The 22,500-nt window shown below is 31.3% G+C and overlaps 1 protein-coding gene across 1 annotated transcript in view; it reads right to left on the minus strand.

The window, feature by feature from the left end:
• Nucleotides 1–22,500, minus strand: part of LOC132985439 (serine/threonine-protein kinase PAK 6-like) — a 71,725-nt gene that overhangs the window by 21,087 nt on the left and 28,138 nt on the right. Inside the window, exon 3 of the mRNA XM_061052820.1 lies at nucleotides 22,356–22,500. This exon is cut by the window's right edge and continues 98 nt beyond it. Within this exon, the coding sequence (XP_060908803.1) occupies nucleotides 22,356–22,500 (145 nt within the window). The remainder of the gene's footprint in view (nucleotides 1–22,355) is intronic.

Consider the following 22,500-nt stretch of genomic DNA (forward strand, 5'->3'; position numbering starts at 1 on the left):
TGACCCGTTACATAGTTGTACTGTTGGACGCTTCATTCTACCGTTAAAGTTTAGGCTGAATCACTTTGTTTTCTATGGAGGCTGACGAGGACAAACATGTCACAAAGTCCCAAAATATCGTCATCAAGAGAAACATGCTGCAAATGTAAATGATGTCTTTCTTATTTATTTTTAACACCACTCATTTAACCGCTTATAACAATTATTTATGACCTATTTCTCATGCTTAATAAAGCCACATGGATGTGTGTGTTTCTGCTGTTGTTTTTGTGTCTAGCTGTATGTGCACTGATGCTATTTTACACAAATGAAGTTCCTAACGGATAAATAAAGTTATTTGAATTTGAATGTAGAAAATCAGAATTCCAAAAACAGGCATGAACAACAAACTGCCAAAATACAAACAAATTAAATCAGAATTAAATAAACATGACTTTTATCAGGTCCTCATTTCATGCTATATCACTGTTTAAACGTAACTTTATTAGCTTGTGCTAACGTAAATCATTCATGCTAACGAAACTTTTCAAACCTCACTTTCATTCTGAGTATGTTTTAACGTTTTTGACATCAGGCCGGGTGCTGATGTGCTTTTCATCTGAAACAGATGATTTTATCACCTCAGAGCTCACTCTGTGGAGCCCCCGTTAGCTTTAGCACTGCTAATAGCTTCTGATTGTAATTGGAATATACGTGACGTTAGCTAACAGAGGCTACACAAGGCTAACAGACTTAGCGTGTGGTCAGTTTAATTTTTTTTTACATTTCTTTATTTAAAAGGGACAACACACATTAATTAACAAGAGCAACAAAGTCACACATGTAAATGTGCCAGATTTAGCCATGCAGGCTAATTTTCATCTGCAGTCCCTGGCAGGTTGATGACATTTAAGAAAACATTAAAAAGCAAACAGGAAAATGAAGCACAAAAACACAAGAACACATAAGCATAACAAATAAAACAACACGTACGCATGGAAGCAACTGATGAAGCAGCACACAGACATGAAATAAAAATGTGTAACATATAGCACATTTAAATACATGAGCATTTAAACACAGACAAAAGCACCATGCACAGACAAGGAGCATATATAAACACAGACAAGGAGCATATATAAACACAAACAAGGAACATATATAAACACAAACAAGGAACATATACAGTATAAGCACAGACAAGGAACATATATAAACACAGACAAGGAGCATATATAAACACAAGGAACATATATAAACACAAACAAGGAGCATATATAAACACAAACAAGGAGCATATATAAACACAGACAAGGAACATATATAAACACAAACAAGGAGCATATATAAACACAAGGAACATATATAAACACAAACAAGGAGCATATATAAACACAAACAAGGAGCATATATAAACACAGACAAGGAACATATATAAACACAAACAAGGAGCATATATAAACACAAACAAGGAGCATATATAAACACAAACAAGGAGCATATATTAACACAGACAAGGAACATATATAAACACAAACAAGGAGCATATATAAACACAAACAAGGAGCATATATAAACACAGACAAGGAACATATATAAACACAGACAAGGAACATATATAAACACAAGAAACATATATAAACACAAGGAACATATATAAACACAGACAAGGAGCATATATAAACACAGACAAGGAACATATATAAACACAAGGAACATATATAAACACAAGGAACATATATAAACACAGACAAGGAGCATATATAAACACAGACAAGGAACATATATAAACACAAGGAACATATATAAACACAGACAAGGAACATATATAAACACAGACAAGGAACATATATAAACACAGACAAGGAACATATATAAACACAAGGAACATATATAAACACAAGGAACATATATAAACACAGACAAGGAACATATATAAACACAGACAAGGAACATATATAAACACAGACAAGGAACATATATAAACACAAGGAACATATATAAACACAGACAAGGAACATATATAAACACAGACAAGAAACATATATAAACACAGACAAGGAACATATATAAACACAAGGAACATATATAAACACAAGGAACATATATAAACACAGACAAGGAACATATATAAACACAGACAAGGAACATATATAAACACAGACAAGGAACATATATAAACACAAGGAACATATATAAACACAGACAAGGAACATATATAAACACAAGGAGCATATATAAACACAGACAAGGAACATATATAAACACAAGGAACATATATAAACACAGACAAGGAACATATATAAACACAAGGAACATATATAAACACAGACAAGGAACATATATAAACACAAGGAACATATATACACACAGACAAGGAACATATATAAACACAAGGAACATATATAAACACAGACAAGGAACATATATAAACACAGACAAGGAGCATATATAAACACAGACAAGGAACATATATAAACACAAGGAGCATATATAAACACAGACAAGGAACATATATAAACACAGACAAGGAACATATATAAACACAGACAAGGAACATATATAAACACAAGGAACATATATAAACACAAGGAGCATATATAAACACAGACAAGGAACATATATAAACACAGACAAGGAACATATATAAACACAGACAAGGAACATATATAAACACAGACAAGGAGCATATATAAACACAGACAAGGAACATATATAAACACAGACAAGGAACATATATAAACACAAGGAACATATATAAACACAGACAAGGAGCATATATAAACACAAACAAGGAGCATATATAAACACAGACAAGGAACATATATAAACACAGACAAGGAACATATATAAACACAAGGAACATATATAAACACAGACAAGGAGCATATATAAACACAAACAAGGAGCATATATAAACACAGACAAGGAACATATATAAACACAAGGAACATATATAAACACAGACAAGGAGCATATATAAACACAAACAAGGAGCATATATAAACACAGACAAGGAACATATATAAACACAAGGAACATATATAAACACAAGGAACATATATAAACACAGACAAGGAACATATATAAACACAGACAAGGAGCATATATAAACACAAGGAGCATATATAAACACAGACAAGGAACATATATAAACACAAGGAACATATATAAACACAAACAAGGAGCATATATAAACACAGACAAGGAACATATATAAACACAAACAAGGAACATATATAAACACAGACAAGGAACATATATAAACACAGACAAGGAACATATATAAACACAAACAAGGAGCATATATAAACACAAACAAGGAACATATATAAACACAAGGAGCATATATAAACACAGACAAGGAGCATATATAAACACAGACAAGGAACATATATAAACACAAGGAGCATATATAAACACAAACAAGGAACATATATAAACACAGACAAGGAACATATATAAACACAGACAAGGAACATATATAAACACAAGGAGCATATATAAACACAAACAAGGAGCATATATAAACACAGACAAGGAACATATATAAACACAAGGAGCATATATAAACACAAGGAGCATATATAAACACAAACAAGGAACATATATAAACACAGACAAGGAACATATATAAACACAGACAAGGAACATATATAAACACAGACAAGGAACATATATAAACACAGACAAGGAACATATATAAACACAGACAAGGAGCATATATAAACACAGACAAGGAACATATATAAACACAAGGAGCATATATAAACACAAACAAGGAACATATATAAACACAGACAAGGAGCATATATAAACACAGACAAGGAACATATATAAACACAGACAAGGAACATATATAAACACAGACAAGGAGCATATATAACCACAGACAAGGAGCATATATAAACACAGACAAGGAGCATATATAAACACAAACAAGGAACATATATAAACACAGACAAGGAACATATATAAACACAGACAAGGAACATATATAAACACAAGGAGCATATATAAACACAAACAAGGAACATATATAAACACAGACAAGGAGCATATATAAACACAGACAAGGAACATATATAAACACAAGGAGCATATATAAACACAAACAAGGAACATATATAAACACAGACAAGGAGCATATATAAACACAGACAAGGAACATATATAAACACAGACAAGGAACATATATAAACACAGACAAGGAGCATATATAACCACAGACAAGGAGCATATATAAACACAGACAAGGAGCATATATAAACACAAGGAGCATATATAAACACAAGGAGCATATATAAACACAAGGAGCATATATAAACACAGACAAGGAGCATATATAAACACAAGGAACATATATAAACACAAACAAGGAACATATATAAACACAGACAAGGAGCATATATAAACACAGACAAGGAACATATATAAACACAAACAAGGAGCATATATAAACACAAACAAGGAGCATATATAAACACAAACAAGGAGCATATATAAACACAGACAAGGAACATATATAAACACAAACAAGGAGCATATATAAACACAAACAAGGAGCATATATAAACACAGACAAGGAGCATATATAAACACAAACAAGGAGCATATATAAACACAGACAAGGAACATATATAAACACAGACAAGGAACATATATAAACACAGACAAGGAACATATATAAACACAAGGAACATATATAAACACAAGGAGCATATATAAACACAGACAAGGAACATATATAAACACAGACAAGGAACATATATAAACACAGACAAGGAACATATATAAACACAGACAAGGAACATATATAAACACAAGGAACATATATAAACACAGACAAGGAACATATATAAACACAGACAAGGAACATATATAAACACAAGGAACATATATAAACACAGACAAGGAGCATATATAAACACAAACAAGGAGCATATATAAACACAGACAAGGAACATATATAAACACAAACAAGGAGCATATATAAACACAAGGAGCATATATAAACACAGACAAGGAACATATATAAACACAAGGAACATATATAAACACAAGGAACATATATAAACACAGACAAGGAACATATATAAACACAGACAAGGAGCATATATAAACACAAGGAGCATATATAAACACAGACAAGGAACATATATAAACACAAGGAACATATATAAACACAAACAAGGAGCATATATAAACACAGACAAGGAACATATATAAACACAAACAAGGAACATATATAAACACAGACAAGGAACATATATAAACACAGACAAGGAACATATATAAACACAAACAAGGAGCATATATAAACACAAGGAGCATATATAAACACAAACAAGGAACATATATAAACACAGACAAGGAACATATATAAACACAGACAAGGAACATATATAAACACAGACAAGGAACATATATAAACACAGACAAGGAGCATATATAAACACAGACAAGGAACATATATAAACACAAGGAGCATATATAAACACAAACAAGGAACATATATAAACACAGACAAGGAGCATATATAAACACAGACAAGGAACATATATAAACACAAGGAGCATATATAAACACAAACAAGGAACATATATAAACACAGACAAGGAGCATATATAAACACAGACAAGGAACATATATAAACACAGACAAGGAACATATATAAACACAGACAAGGAGCATATATAAACACAGACAAGGAGCATATATAAACACAGACAATGAGCATATATAAACACAAGGAGCATATATAAACACAAGGAGCATATATAAACACAAGGAGCATATATAAACACAGACAAGGAGCATATATAAACACAAGGAACATATATAAACACAAACAAGGAACATATATAAACACAGACAAGGAGCATATATAAACACAGACAAGGAACATATATAAACACAAACAAGGAGCATATATAAACACAAACAAGGAACATATATAAACACAAACAAGGAGCATATATAAACACAAGGAGCATATATAAACACAAACAAGGAACATATATAAACACAGACAAGGAACATATATAAACACAGACAAGGAACATATATAAACACAGACAAGGAACATATATAAACACAGACAAGGAGCATATATAAACACAGACAAGGAACATATATAAACACAAGGAGCATATATAAACACAAACAAGGAACATATATAAACACAGACAAGGAGCATATATAAACACAGACAAGGAACATATATAAACACAAGGAGCATATATAAACACAAACAAGGAACATATATAAACACAGACAAGGAGCATATATAAACACAGACAAGGAACATATATAAACACAGACAAGGAACATATATAAACACAGACAAGGAGCATATATAACCACAGACAAGGAGCATATATAAACACAGACAAGGAGCATATATAAACACAAGGAGCATATATAAACACAAGGAGCATATATAAACACAAGGAGCATATATAAACACAGACAAGGAGCATATATAAACACAAGGAACATATATAAACACAAACAAGGAACATATATAAACACAGACAAGGAGCATATATAAACACAGACAAGGAACATATATAAACACAAACAAGGAGCATATATAAACACAAACAAGGAGCATATATAAACACAAACAAGGAGCATATATAAACACAGACAAGGAACATATATAAACACAAACAAGGAGCATATATAAACACAAACAAGGAGCATATATAAACACAGACAAGGAGCATATATAAACACAAACAAGGAGCATATATAAACACAGACAAGGAACATATATAAACACAGACAAGGAACATATATAAACACAGACAAGGAACATATATAAACACAAGGAACATATATAAACACAAGGAGCATATATAAACACAGACAAGGAACATATATAAACACAGACAAGGAACATATATAAACACAGACAAGGAACATATATAAACACAGACAAGGAGCATATATAAACACAGACAAGGAACATATATAAACACAGACAAGGAACATATATAAACACAAGGAACATATATAAACACAGACAAGGAGCATATATAAACACAAACAAGGAGCATATATAAACACAGACAAGGAACATATATAAACACAGACAAGGAACATATATAAACACAAGGAACATATATAAACACAGACAAGGAGCATATATAAACACAAACAAGGAGCATATATAAACACAGACAAGGAACATATATAAACACAAGGAGCATATATAAACACAGACAAGGAACATATATAAACACAAGGAACATATATAAACACAGACAAGGAGCATATATAAACACAAACAAGGAGCATATATAAACACAGACAAGGAACATATATAAACACAAACAAGGAGCATATATAAACACAAGGAGCATATATAAACACAGACAAGGAACATATATAAACACAAGGAACATATATAAACACAAGGAACATATATAAACACAGACAAGGAACATATATAAACACAGACAAGGAGCATATATAAACACAAGGAGCATATATAAACACAGACAAGGAACATATATAAACACAAGGAACATATATAAACACAAACAAGGAGCATATATAAACACAGACAAGGAACATATATAAACACAAACAAGGAACATATATAAACACAGACAAGGAACATATATAAACACAGACAAGGAACATATATAAACACAAACAAGGAGCATATATAAACACAAGGAGCATATATAAACACAAACAAGGAACATATATAAACACAGACAAGGAACATATATAAACACAGACAAGGAACATATATAAACACAGACAAGGAACATATATAAACACAGACAAGGAGCATATATAAACACAGACAAGGAACATATATAAACACAAGGAGCATATATAAACACAAACAAGGAACATATATAAACACAGACAAGGAGCATATATAAACACAGACAAGGAACATATATAAACACAAGGAGCATATATAAACACAAACAAGGAACATATATAAACACAGACAAGGAGCATATATAAACACAGACAAGGAACATATATAAACACAGACAAGGAACATATATAAACACAGACAAGGAGCATATATAAACACAGACAAGGAGCATATATAAACACAGACAAGGAGCATATATAAACACAAGGAGCATATATAAACACAAGGAGCATATATAAACACAAGGAGCATATATAAACACAGACAAGGAGCATATATAAACACAAGGAACATATATAAACACAAACAAGGAACATATATAAACACAGACAAGGAGCATATATAAACACAGACAAGGAACATATATAAACACAAACAAGGAGCATATATAAACACAAACAAGGAACATATATAAACACAAACAAGGAGCATATATAAACACAAACAAGGAGCATATATAAACACAAACAAGGAGCATATATAAACACAGACAAGGAACATATATAAACACAAACAAGGAGCATATATAAACACAGACAAGGAGCATATATAAACACAGACAAGGAGCATATATAAACACAGACAAGGAACATATATAAACACAGACAAGGAACATATATAAACACAGACAAGGAGCATATATAAACACAAACAAGGAACATATATAAACACAGACAAGGAACATCTATAAACACAGACAAGGAACATATATAAACACAGACAAGGAACATATATAAACACAAGGAACATATATAAACACAAACAAGGAGCATATATAAACACAGACAAGGAACATATATAAACACAGACAAGGAACATATATAAACACAAGAAACATATATAAACACAAGGAACATATATAAACACAGACAAGGAGCATATATAAACACAGACAAGGAACATATATAAACACAAGGAACATATATAAACACAAGGAACATATATAAACACAGACAAGGAGCATATATAAACACAGACAAGGAACATATATAAACACAAGGAACATATATAAACACAGACAAGGAACATATATAAACACAGACAAGGAACATATATAAACACAGACAAGGAACATATATAAACACAAGGAACATATATAAACACAAGGAACATATATAAACACAGACAAGGAACATATATAAACACAGACAAGGAACATATATAAACACAGACAAGGAACATATATAAACACAAGGAACATATATAAACACAGACAAGGAACATATATAAACACAGACAAGGAACATATATAAACACAGACAAGAAACATATATAAACACAAACAAGGAGCATATATAAACACAAACAAGGAGCATATATAAACACAGACAAGGAACATATATAAACACAGACAAGGAACATATATAAACACAAGAGACATATATAAACACAGACAAGGAACATATATAAACACAGACAAGGAACATATATAAACACAGACAAGGAGCATATATAAACACAGACAAGGAGCATATATAAACACAGACAAGGAACATATATAAACACAGACAAGGAGCATATATAAACACAGACAAGGAGCATATATAAACACAGACAAGGAACATATATAAACACAAACAAGGAGCATATATAAACACAGACAAGGAGCATATATAAACACAAACAAGGAGCATATATAAACACAAGGAGCATATATAAACACAGACAAGGAGCATATATAAACACAAGGAGCATATATAAACACAGACAATGAGCATATATAAACACAAACAAGGAGCATATATAAACACAGACAAGGAACATATATAAACACAAACAAGGAGCATATATAAACACAAACAAGGAACATATATAAACACAGACAAGGAACATATATAAACACAAACAAGGAGCATATATAAACACAAACAAGGAACATATATAAACACAGACAAGGAACATATATAAACACAAACAAGGAACATATATAAACACAGACAAGGAGCATATATAAACACAGACAAGGAACATATATAAACACAGACAAGGAGCATATATAAACACAGACAAGGAACATATATAAACACAAACAAGGAACATATATAAACACAGACAAGGAACATATATAAACACAAACAAGGAACATATATAAACAGAGACAAGGAACATATATAAACACAGACAAGGAGCATATATAAACACAGACAAGGAACATATATAAACACAAGGAACATATATAAACACAGACAAGGAGCATATATAAACACAAACAAGGAGCATATATAAACACAGACAAGGAGCATATATAAACACAGACAAGGAACATATATAAACACAAGGAACATATATAAACACAGACAAGGAGCATATATAAACACAGACAAGGAGCTTATATAAACACAGACAAGGAACATATATAAACACAAACAAGGAACATATATAAACACAAGGAACATATATAAACACAAACAAGGAGCATATATAAACACAAACAAGGAGCATATATAAACACAGACAAGGAACATATATAAACACAAACAAGGAACATATATAAACACAGACAAGGAGCATATATAAACACAGACAAGGAACATATATAAACACAGACAAGGAACATATATAAACACAAGGAACATATATAAACACAGACAAGGAGCATATATAAACACAAACAAGGAGCATATATAAACACAGACAAGGAACATATATAAACACAGACAAGGAACATATATAAACACAAGGAACATATATAAACACAGACAAGGAGCATATATAAACACAAACAAGGAGCATATATAAACACAGACAAGGAACATATATAAACACAAGGAACATATATAAACACAGACAAGGAACATATATAAACACAGACAAGGAGCATATATAAACACAAACGAGGAGCATATATAAACACAGACAAGGAACATATATAAACACAAACAAGGAGCATATATAAACACAAGGAGCATATATAAACACAGACAAGGAACATATATAAACACAAGGAACATATATAAACACAAGGAACATATATAAACACAGACAAGGAACATATATAAACACAGACAAGGAGCATATATAAACACAAGGAGCATATATAAACACAGACAAGGAACATATATAAACACAAGGAACATATATAAACACAAACAAGGAGCACATATAAACACAGACAAGGAACATATATAAACACAAACAAGGAACATATATAAACACAGACAAGGAACATATATAAACACAGACAAGGAACATATATAAACACAAACAAGGAGCATATATAAACACAAGGAGCATATATAAACACAGACAAGGAACATATATAAACACAAGGAGCATATATAAACACAAACAAGGAACATATATAAACACAGACAAGGAACATATATAAACACAGACAAGGAGCATATATAAACACAGACAAGGAACATATATAAACACAGACAAGGAACATATATAAACACAGACAAGGAACATATATAAACACAGACAAGGAGCATATATAAACACAGACAAGGAACATATATAAACACAAGGAGCATATATAAACACAAACAAGGAGCATATATAAACACAGACAAGGAACATATATAAACACAAGGAGCATATATAAACACAAGGAGCATATATAAACACAAACAAGGAACATATATAAACACAGACAAGGAACATATATAAACACAGACAAGGAACATATATAAACACAGACAAGGAACATATATAAACACAGACAAGGAGCATATATAAACACAGACAAGGAACATATATAAACACAAGGAGCATATATAAACACAGACAAGGAACATATATAAACACAGACAAGGAGCATATATAAACACAGACAAGGAGCATATATAAACACAAACAAGGAACATATATAAACACAAACAAGGAACATATATAAACACAGACAAGGAGCATATATAAACACAGACAAGGAACATATATAAACACAAGGAGCATATATAAACACAAACAAGGAACATATATAAACACAGACAAGGAGCATATATAAACACAGACAAGGAACATATATAAACACAGACAAGGAACATATATAAACACAGACAAGGAGCATATATAAACACAGACAAGGAGCATATATAAACACAGACAAGGAGCATATATAAACACAAGGAGCATATATAAACACAAGGAGCATATATAAACACAAGGAGCATATATAAACACAGACAAGGAGCATATATAAACACAAGGAACATATATAAACACAAACAAGGAACATATATAAACACAGACAAGGAGCATATATAAACACAAGGAACATATATAAACACAAACAAGGAGCATATATAAACACAAGGAGCATATATAAACACAAGGAACATATATAAACACAGACAAGGAGCATATATAAACACAGACAAGGAGCATATATAAACACAGACAAGGAGCATATATAAACACAGACAAGGAGCATATATAAACACAAGGAGCATATATAAACACAGACAAGGAGCATATATAAACACAGACAAGGAGCATATATAAACACAGACAAGGAGCATATATAAACACAAACAAGGAGCATATATAAACACAGACAAGGAACATATATAAACACAAACAAGGAACATATATAAACACAAACAATGAGCATATATAAACACAGACAAGGAGCATATATAAACACAGACAAGGAGCATATATAAACACAAACAAGGAGCATATATAAACACAGACAAGGAACATATATAAACACAAACAAGGAACATATATAAACACAAACAATGAGCATATATAAACACAGACAAGGAGCATATATAAACACAAACAAGGAGCATATATAAACACAAGGAGCATATATAAACACAAACAAGGAGCATATATAAACACAGACAAGGAGCATATATACACACAGACAAGGAGCATATATAAACACAGACAAGGAGCATATATAAACACAAACAAGGAGCATATATAAACACAAGGAACATATATAAACACAGACAAGGAGCATATATAAACACAAGGAGCATATATAAACACAAACAAGGAGCATATATAAACACAGACAAGGAGCATATATACACACAGACAAGGAGCATATATAAACACAGACAAGGAGCATATATAAACACAGACAAGGAGCATATATACACACAGACAAGGAGCATATATAAACACAGTCAAGGAGCATATATAAACACAAACAAGGAGCATATATAAACACAGACAAGGAACATATATAAACACAAACAATGAGCATATATAAACACAGACAAGGAGCATATATAAACACAAACAAGGAGCATATATAAACACAAGGAGCATATATAAACACAAACAAGGAGCATATATAAACACAGACAAGGAGCATATATACACACAGACAAGGAGCATATATAAACACAGACAAGGAGCATATATAAACACAAACAAGGAGCATATATAAACACAAGGAACATATATAAACACAGACAAGGAGCATATATAAACACAAGGAGCATATATAAACACAAACAAGGAGCATATATAAACACAGACAAGGAGCATATATACACACAGACAAGGAGCATATATAAACACAGACAAGGAGCATATATAAACACAGACAAGGAGCATATATACACACAGACAAGGAGCATATATAAACACAGTCAAGGAGCATATATAAACACAAACAAGGAGCATATATAAACACAGACAAGGAACATATATAAACACAAACAAGGAACATATATAAACACAAATAAGGAGCATATATAAACACAGACAAGGAGCATATATAAACACAAGGAGCATATATAAACACAAACAAGGAGCATATATAAATACAGACAAGGAGCATATATAAACACAGACAAGGAACATATATAAACACAAGGAGCATATATAAACACAAACAAGGAGCATATATAAACACAGACAAGGAACATATATAAACACAAGGAACATATATAAACACAAACAAGGAGCATATATAAACACAAGGAACATATATAAACACAGACAAGGAACATATATAAACACAGCCAAGGAACATATATAAACACAAGGAGCACATATAAACACAGACAAGGAGCATATATAAACACAAACAAGGAGCATATATAAACACAAGGAACATATATAAACACAGACAAGGAACATATATAAACACAAACAAGGAGCATATATAAACACAGACAAGGAGCATATATAAACACAGACAAGGAGCATATATAAACACAAGGAGCATATATAAACACAGACAAGGAGCATATATAAACACAGACAAGGAACATATATAAACACAGACAAGGAACATATATAAACACAGACAAGGAACATATATAAACACAGACAAGGAGCATATATAAACACAAGGAGCATATATAAACACAAACAAGGAACATATATAAACACAAGGAGCATACATAAACACAAACAAGGAACATATATAAACACAAACAAGGAACATATATAAACACAAGGAGCACATATAAACACAAACAAGGAACATATATAAACACAAACAAGGAGCATATATAAACACAGACAAGGAACATATATAAACACAGACAAGGAACATATATAAACACAGACAAGGAGCATATATAAACACAGACAAGGAACATATATAAACACAAACAAGGAGCATATATAAACACAAGGAGCATATATAAACACAAACAAGGAACATATATAAACACAAGGAGCATACATAAACACAAACAAGGAACATATATAAACACAAACAAGGAACATATATAAACACAAGGAGCACATATAAACACAAACAAGGAACATATATAAACACAAACAAGGAACATATATAAACACAAGGAGCACATATAAACACAAACAAGGAACATATATAAACACAAACAAGGAACATATATAAACACAAGGAGCACATATAAACACAAACAAGGAACATATATAAACACAAGGAACATATATAAACACAAACAAGGAACATATATAAACACAAGGAGCATATATAAACACAAACAAGGAACATATATAAACACAAACAAGGAACATATAGAAACACAAGGAACATATATAAACACAGACAAGGAACATATATAAACACAAGGAGCACATATAAACACAAACAAGGAACATATATAAACACAAACAAGGAACATATATAAACACAAGGAGCACATATAAACACAAACAAGGAACATATATAAACACAAACAAGGAACATATATAAACACAAGGAGCACATATAAACACAAACAAGGAACATATATAAACACAAGGAACATATATAAACACAAACAAGGAACATATATAAACACAAGGAGCATATATAAACACAAACAAGGAACATATATAAACACAAACAAGGAACATATAGAAACACAAGGAACATATAGAAACACAGACAAGGAACATATATAAACACAAACAAGGAGCATATATAAACACAAGGAGCATATATAAACACAAGGAGCATATATAAACACAAACAAGGAGCATATATAAACACAGACAAGGAGCATATATAAACACAAGGAGCATATATAAACACAGACAATGAGCATATATAAACACAAGGAGCATATATAAACACAAGGAGCATATATAAACACAGACAAGGAGCATATATAAACACAAACAAGGAACATATATAAACACAAGGAGCATATATAAACACAGACAAGGAGCATATATAAACACAAACAAGGAGCATATATAAACACAAACAAGGAGCATATATAAACACAAACAAGGAGCATATATAAACACAAGGAGCATATATAAACACAGACAAGGAACATATATAAACACAAACAAGGAGCATATATAAACACAAACAAGGAGCATATATAAACACAAGGAGCATATATAAACACAGACAAGGAACATATATAAACACAAGGAGCATATATAAACACAGACAAGGAACATATATAAACACAGACAAGGAACATATATAAACACAAACAAGGAACATATATAAACACAAACAAGGAACATATATAAACACAGACAAGGAGCATATATAAACACAAACAAGGAGCATATATAAACACAAGGAGCATATATAAACACAAGGAGCATATATAAACACAAGGAACATATATAAACACAGACAAGGAACATATATAAACACAGACAAGGAACATATATAAACACAAACAAGGAACATATATAAACACAGACAAGGAGCATATATAAACACAAACAAGGAGCATATATAAACACAGACAAGGAACATATATAAACACAAACAAGGAACATATATAAACACAGACAAGGAGCATATATAAACACAAACAAGGAGCATATATAAACACAGACAAGGAGCATATATAAACACAGACAAGGAAAATATATATAAACACAAACAAGGAACATATATAAACACAGACAAGGAGCATATATAAACACAAACAAGGAACATATATAAACACAGACAAGGAGCATATATAAACACAAACAAGGAACATATATAAACACAGACAAGGAGCATATATAAACACAGACAAGGAGCATATATAAACACAAACAAGGAACATATATAAACACAGACAAGGAGCATATATAAACACAGACAAGGAGCATATATAAACACAAACAAGGAACATATATAAACACAGACAAGGAACATATATAAACACAAACAAGGAACATATATAAACACAGACAAGGAGCATATATAAACACAAACAAGGAACATATATAAACACAAACAAGGAACATATATAAACACAGACAAGGAGCATATATAAACACAAACAAGGAGCATATATAAACACAAACAAGGAGCATATATAAACACAGACAAGGAACATATATAAACACAAACAAGGAGCATATATAAACACAAACAAGGAGCATATATAAACACAAACAAGGAACATATATAAACACAGACAAGGAACATATATAAACACAAACAAGGAACATATATAAACACAGACAAGCAGCATATATGAACACAAACAAGGAACATATATGAACACAAACAAGGAACATATATAAACACAAACAAGGAACATATATAAACACAGACAAGGAACATATATAAACACAAGGAGCATATATAAACACAGACAAGGAGCATATCTAAACACAAGGAGCATATATAAACACAGACAAGGAGCATATATAAACACAAACAAGGAGCATATATAAACACAGACAAGGAACATATATAAACACAGACAAGGAGCATATATAAACACAAACAAGGAACATATATAAACACAGACAAGGAGCATATATAAACACAAGGAACATATATAAACACAAACAAGGAGCATATATAAACACAAACAAGGAACATATATAAACACAAGGAACATATATAAACACAGACAAGGAACATATATAAACACAGACAAGGAACATATATAAACACAAGGAGCATATATAAACACAGACAAGGAGCATATATAAACACAAACAAGGAACATATATAAACACAGACAAGGAGCATATATAAACACAAACAAGGAACATATATAAACACAGACAAGGAGCATATATAAACACAAACAAGGAACATATATAAACACAAGGAACATATATAAACACAGACATGGAACATATATAAACACAGACAAGGAACATATATAAACACAGACAAGGAGCATATATAAACACAAGGAGCATATATAAACACAGACAAGGAGCATATATAAACACAAACAAGGAACATATATAAACACAAGGAGCATATATAAACACAGACAAGGAGCATATATAAACACAAGGAGCATATATAAACACAGAAAAGGAGCATATATACACACAAGGAGCATATATAAACACAAGGAGCATATATAAACACAAGGAGCATATATAAACACAGACAAGGAACATATATAAACACAGACAAGGAGCATATATAAACACAAGGAGCATATATAAACACAGACAAGGAACATATATAAACACAGACAAGGAGCATATATAAACACAAGGAGCATATATAAACACAGACAAGGAACATATATAAACACAAACAAGGAGCATATATAAACACAGACAAGGAACATATATAAACACAGACAAGGAGCATATATAAACACAAACAAGGAACATATATAAACACAGACAAGCAGCATATATGAACACAAACAAGGAACATATATAAACACAGACAAGGAGCATATATAAACACAAACAAGGAGCATATATAAACACAGACAAGGAACATATATAAACACAGACAAGGAGCATATATAAACACAAACAAGGAACATATATAAACACAGACAAGGAGCATATATAAACACAAACAAGGAACATATATAAACACAAGGAGCATATATAAACACAGACAAGGAACATATATAAACACAGACAAGGAGCATATATAAACACAGACAAGGAACATATACAAACACAAACAAGGAACATATATAAACACAGACAAGGAGCATATATAAACACAAGGAGCATATATAAACACAGACAAGGAACATATATAAACACAGACAAGGAGCATATATAAACACAAGGAGCATATATAAACACAAACAAGGAACATATATAAACACAAGGAGCATATATAAACACAGACAAGGAACATATATAAACACAGACAAGGAGCATATATAAACACAGACAAGGAACATATATAAACACAGACAAGGAGCATATATAAACACAAACAAGGAACATATATAAACACAGACAAGGAGCATATATAAACACAAACAAGGAACATATATAAACACAAGGAACATATATAAACACAGACAAGGAACATATATAAACACAGACAAGGAACATATATAAACACAGACAAGGAACATATATAAACACAAGGAGCATATATAAACACAGACAAGGAACATATATAAACACAAGGAGCATATATAAACACAGACAAGGAACATATATAAACACAGACAAGGAGCATATATAAACACAGACAAGGAACATATATAAACACAGACAAGGAGCATATATAAACACAAACAAGGAACATATATAAACACAGACAAGGAACATATATAAACACAAACAAGGAACATATATAAACACAGACAAGGAGCATATATAAACACAGACAAGGAACATATATAAACACAGACAAGGAGCATATATAAACACAAACAAGGAACATATATAAACACAGACAAGGAGCATATATAAACACAGACAAGGAACATATATAAACACAGACAAGGAGCATATATAAACACAAACAAGGAACATATATAAACACAGACAAGGAGCATATATAAACACAGACAAGGAACATATATAAACACAAGGAGCATATATAAACACAGACAAGGAGCATATATAAACACAGACAAGGAGCATATATAAACACAGACAAGGAGCATATATAAACACAGACAAGGAACATATATAAACACAGACAAGGAACATATATAAACACAAGGAGCATATATAAACACAGACAAGGAACATATATAAACACAGACAAGGAGCATATATAAACACAGACAAGGAACATATATAAACACAGACAAGGAACATATATAAACACAGACAAGGAGCATATATAAACACAAACAAGGAACATATATAAACACAAGGAGCATATATAAACACAGACAAGGAACATATATAAACACAGACAAGGAGCATATATAAACACAAACAAGGAACATATATAAACACAGACAAGGAGCATATATAAACACAAACAAGGAGCATATATAAACACAGACAAGGAACATATATAAACACAAGGAGCATATATAAACACAGACAAGGAACATATATAAACACAGACAAGGAGCATATATAAACACAAACAAGGAGCATATATAAACACAAGGAGCATATATAAACACAGACAAGGAACATATATAAACACAGACAAGGAGCATATATAAACACAGACAAGGAACATATATAAACACAAACAAGGAACATATATAAACACAAGGAACATATATAAACACAGACAAGGAGCATATATAAACACAAACAAGGAACATATATAAACACAGACAAGGAACATATATAAACACAAACAAGGAGCATATATAAACACAAACAAGGAACATATATAAACACAGACAAGGAACATATATAAACACAAACAAGGAACATATATAAACACAGACAAGGAACATATATAAACACAGACAAGGAACATATATAAACACAAACAAGGAACATATATAAACACAGACAAGGAACATATATAAACACAAACAAGGAAAATATATAAACACAGACAAGGAACATATATAAACACAAACAAGGAACATATATAAACACAGACAAGGAACATATATAAACACAAACAAGGAGCATATATAAACACAGACAAGGAACATATATAAACACAGACAAGGAGCATATATAAACACAAACAAGGAACATATATAAACACAAACAAGGAACATATATAAACACAGACAAGGAGCATATATAAACACAAGGAGCATATATAAACACAAACAAGGAACATATATAAACACAAGGAGCATATATAAACACAGACAAGGAGCATATATAAACACAAGGAGCATATATAAACACAGACAAGGAGCATATATAAACACAGACAAGGAACATATATAAACACAGACAAGGAGCATATATAAACACAGACAAGGAGCATATATAAACACAGACAAGGAACATATATAAACACAAGGAACATATATAAACACAAACAAGGAGCATATATAAACACAGACAAGGAACATATATAAACACAAACAAGGAGCATATATAAACACAGACAAGGAACATATATAAACACAAACAAGGAGCATATATAAACACAGACAAGGAGCATATATAAACACAAACAAGGAGCATATATAAACACAAGGAGCATATATAAACACAGACAAGGAACATATATAAACACAAGGAGCATATATAAACACAGACAAGGAGCATATATAAACACAAGGAACATATATAAACACAAACAAGGAGCATATATAAACACAAGGAGCATATATAAACACAGACAAGGAACATATATAAACACAAGGAGCATATATAAACACAGACAAGGAACATATATAAACACAAGGAGCATATATAAACACAGACAAGGAGCATATATAAACACAGACAAGGAACATATATAAACACAAGGAGCATATATAAACACAAGGAGCATATATAAACACAAACAAGGAGCATATATAAACACAGACAAGGAACATATATAAACACAGACAAGGAACATATATAAACAGAAGGAACATATATAAACACAAGGAGCATATATAAACACAGACAAGGAACATATATAAACACAGACAAGGAGCATATATAAACACAGACAAGGAGCATATATAAACACAGACAAGGAGCATATATAAACACAAGGAGCATATATAAACACAGACAAGGAACATATATAAACACAGACAAGGAGCATATATAAACACAAGGAGCATATATAAACACAGACAAGGAACATATATAAACACAGACAAGGAGCATATATAAACACAGACAAGGAACATATATAAACACAGACAAGGAGCATCTATAAACACAAGGAACATATATAAACACAAGGAACATATATAAACACAGACAAGGAACATATATAAACACAGACAAGGAACATATATAAACACAGACAAGGAGCATCTATAAACACAAGGAACATATATAAACACAAACAAGGAGCATATATAAACACAAACAAGGAACATATATAAACACAAACAAGGAGCATATATAAACACAAACAAGGAGCATATATAAACACAAACAAGGAACATATATAAACACAAACATGGAACATATATAAACACAAACAAGGAGCATATATAAACACAGACAAGGAACATATATAAACACAGACAAGGAACATATATAAACACAAACAAGGAACATATATAAACACAAGGAACATATATAAACACAGACAAGGAACATATATAAACACAGACAAGGAGCATATATAAACACAAACAAGGAGCATATATAAACACAGACAAGGAACATATATAAACACAAGGAACATATATAAACACAAACAAGGAACATATATAAACACAAGGAACATATATAAACACAGACAAGGAACATATATAAACACAGACAAGGAGCATATATAAACACAAACAAGGAGCATATATAAACACAGACAAGGAGCATATATAAACACAGACAAGGAACATATATAAACACAAGGAACATATATAAACACAGACTACACGTAAAGACAAAGTACATTCATCCAGATTATGGCAGCACGTCTGATTTTTGAATAGCCATTGTTGTATAGATTTAGAAAAAGGATTTCAGAGATGTGATGTTCCTTACTTCTGTGGGTATAATATTCAAAGTATGTGCTGCTCGATAAGAAAAGACTGACTGAATTTTACAATCCCCTCTTGCAGATGCTCTGGAAGATGTGTTTAGATTTTGTTTAATGAATTCATTGAGTGGAGGGGGAGCCATACGATGACAAATGTCGGCTAAATTAATCATGTTTTCCCAGTTAAAGAAATGATATTTAGATTTTACGATGATATGAGTTTGACTTTTTATCCAACGTTTTGAAGGTTTCTAAAGTGTCTCAACTGATCTTAATCACTGGACCGATTCTGCTGTTAAACCTCCGACGTCACGATGTTCAAAGATTTCGTCTCACCTTTCTTAGCTCGACCTCGGTGACCCTCGAGGGGTCCACCAGGGGGCGTGGCCTCCTCAGCGTGTCAATGACGCTCTGCCACTGTGGCGGCAAACCCACGTAGCGTCCGGTCGCTGCGTCATACGACGTGTGGACTCTGTGCTGA

Source organism: Labrus mixtus, chromosome 12 (genome assembly GCF_963584025.1).
Source record: "Labrus mixtus chromosome 12, fLabMix1.1, whole genome shotgun sequence".
In the NCBI taxonomy this organism is placed as follows: domain Eukaryota; kingdom Metazoa; phylum Chordata; class Actinopteri; order Labriformes; family Labridae; genus Labrus; species Labrus mixtus.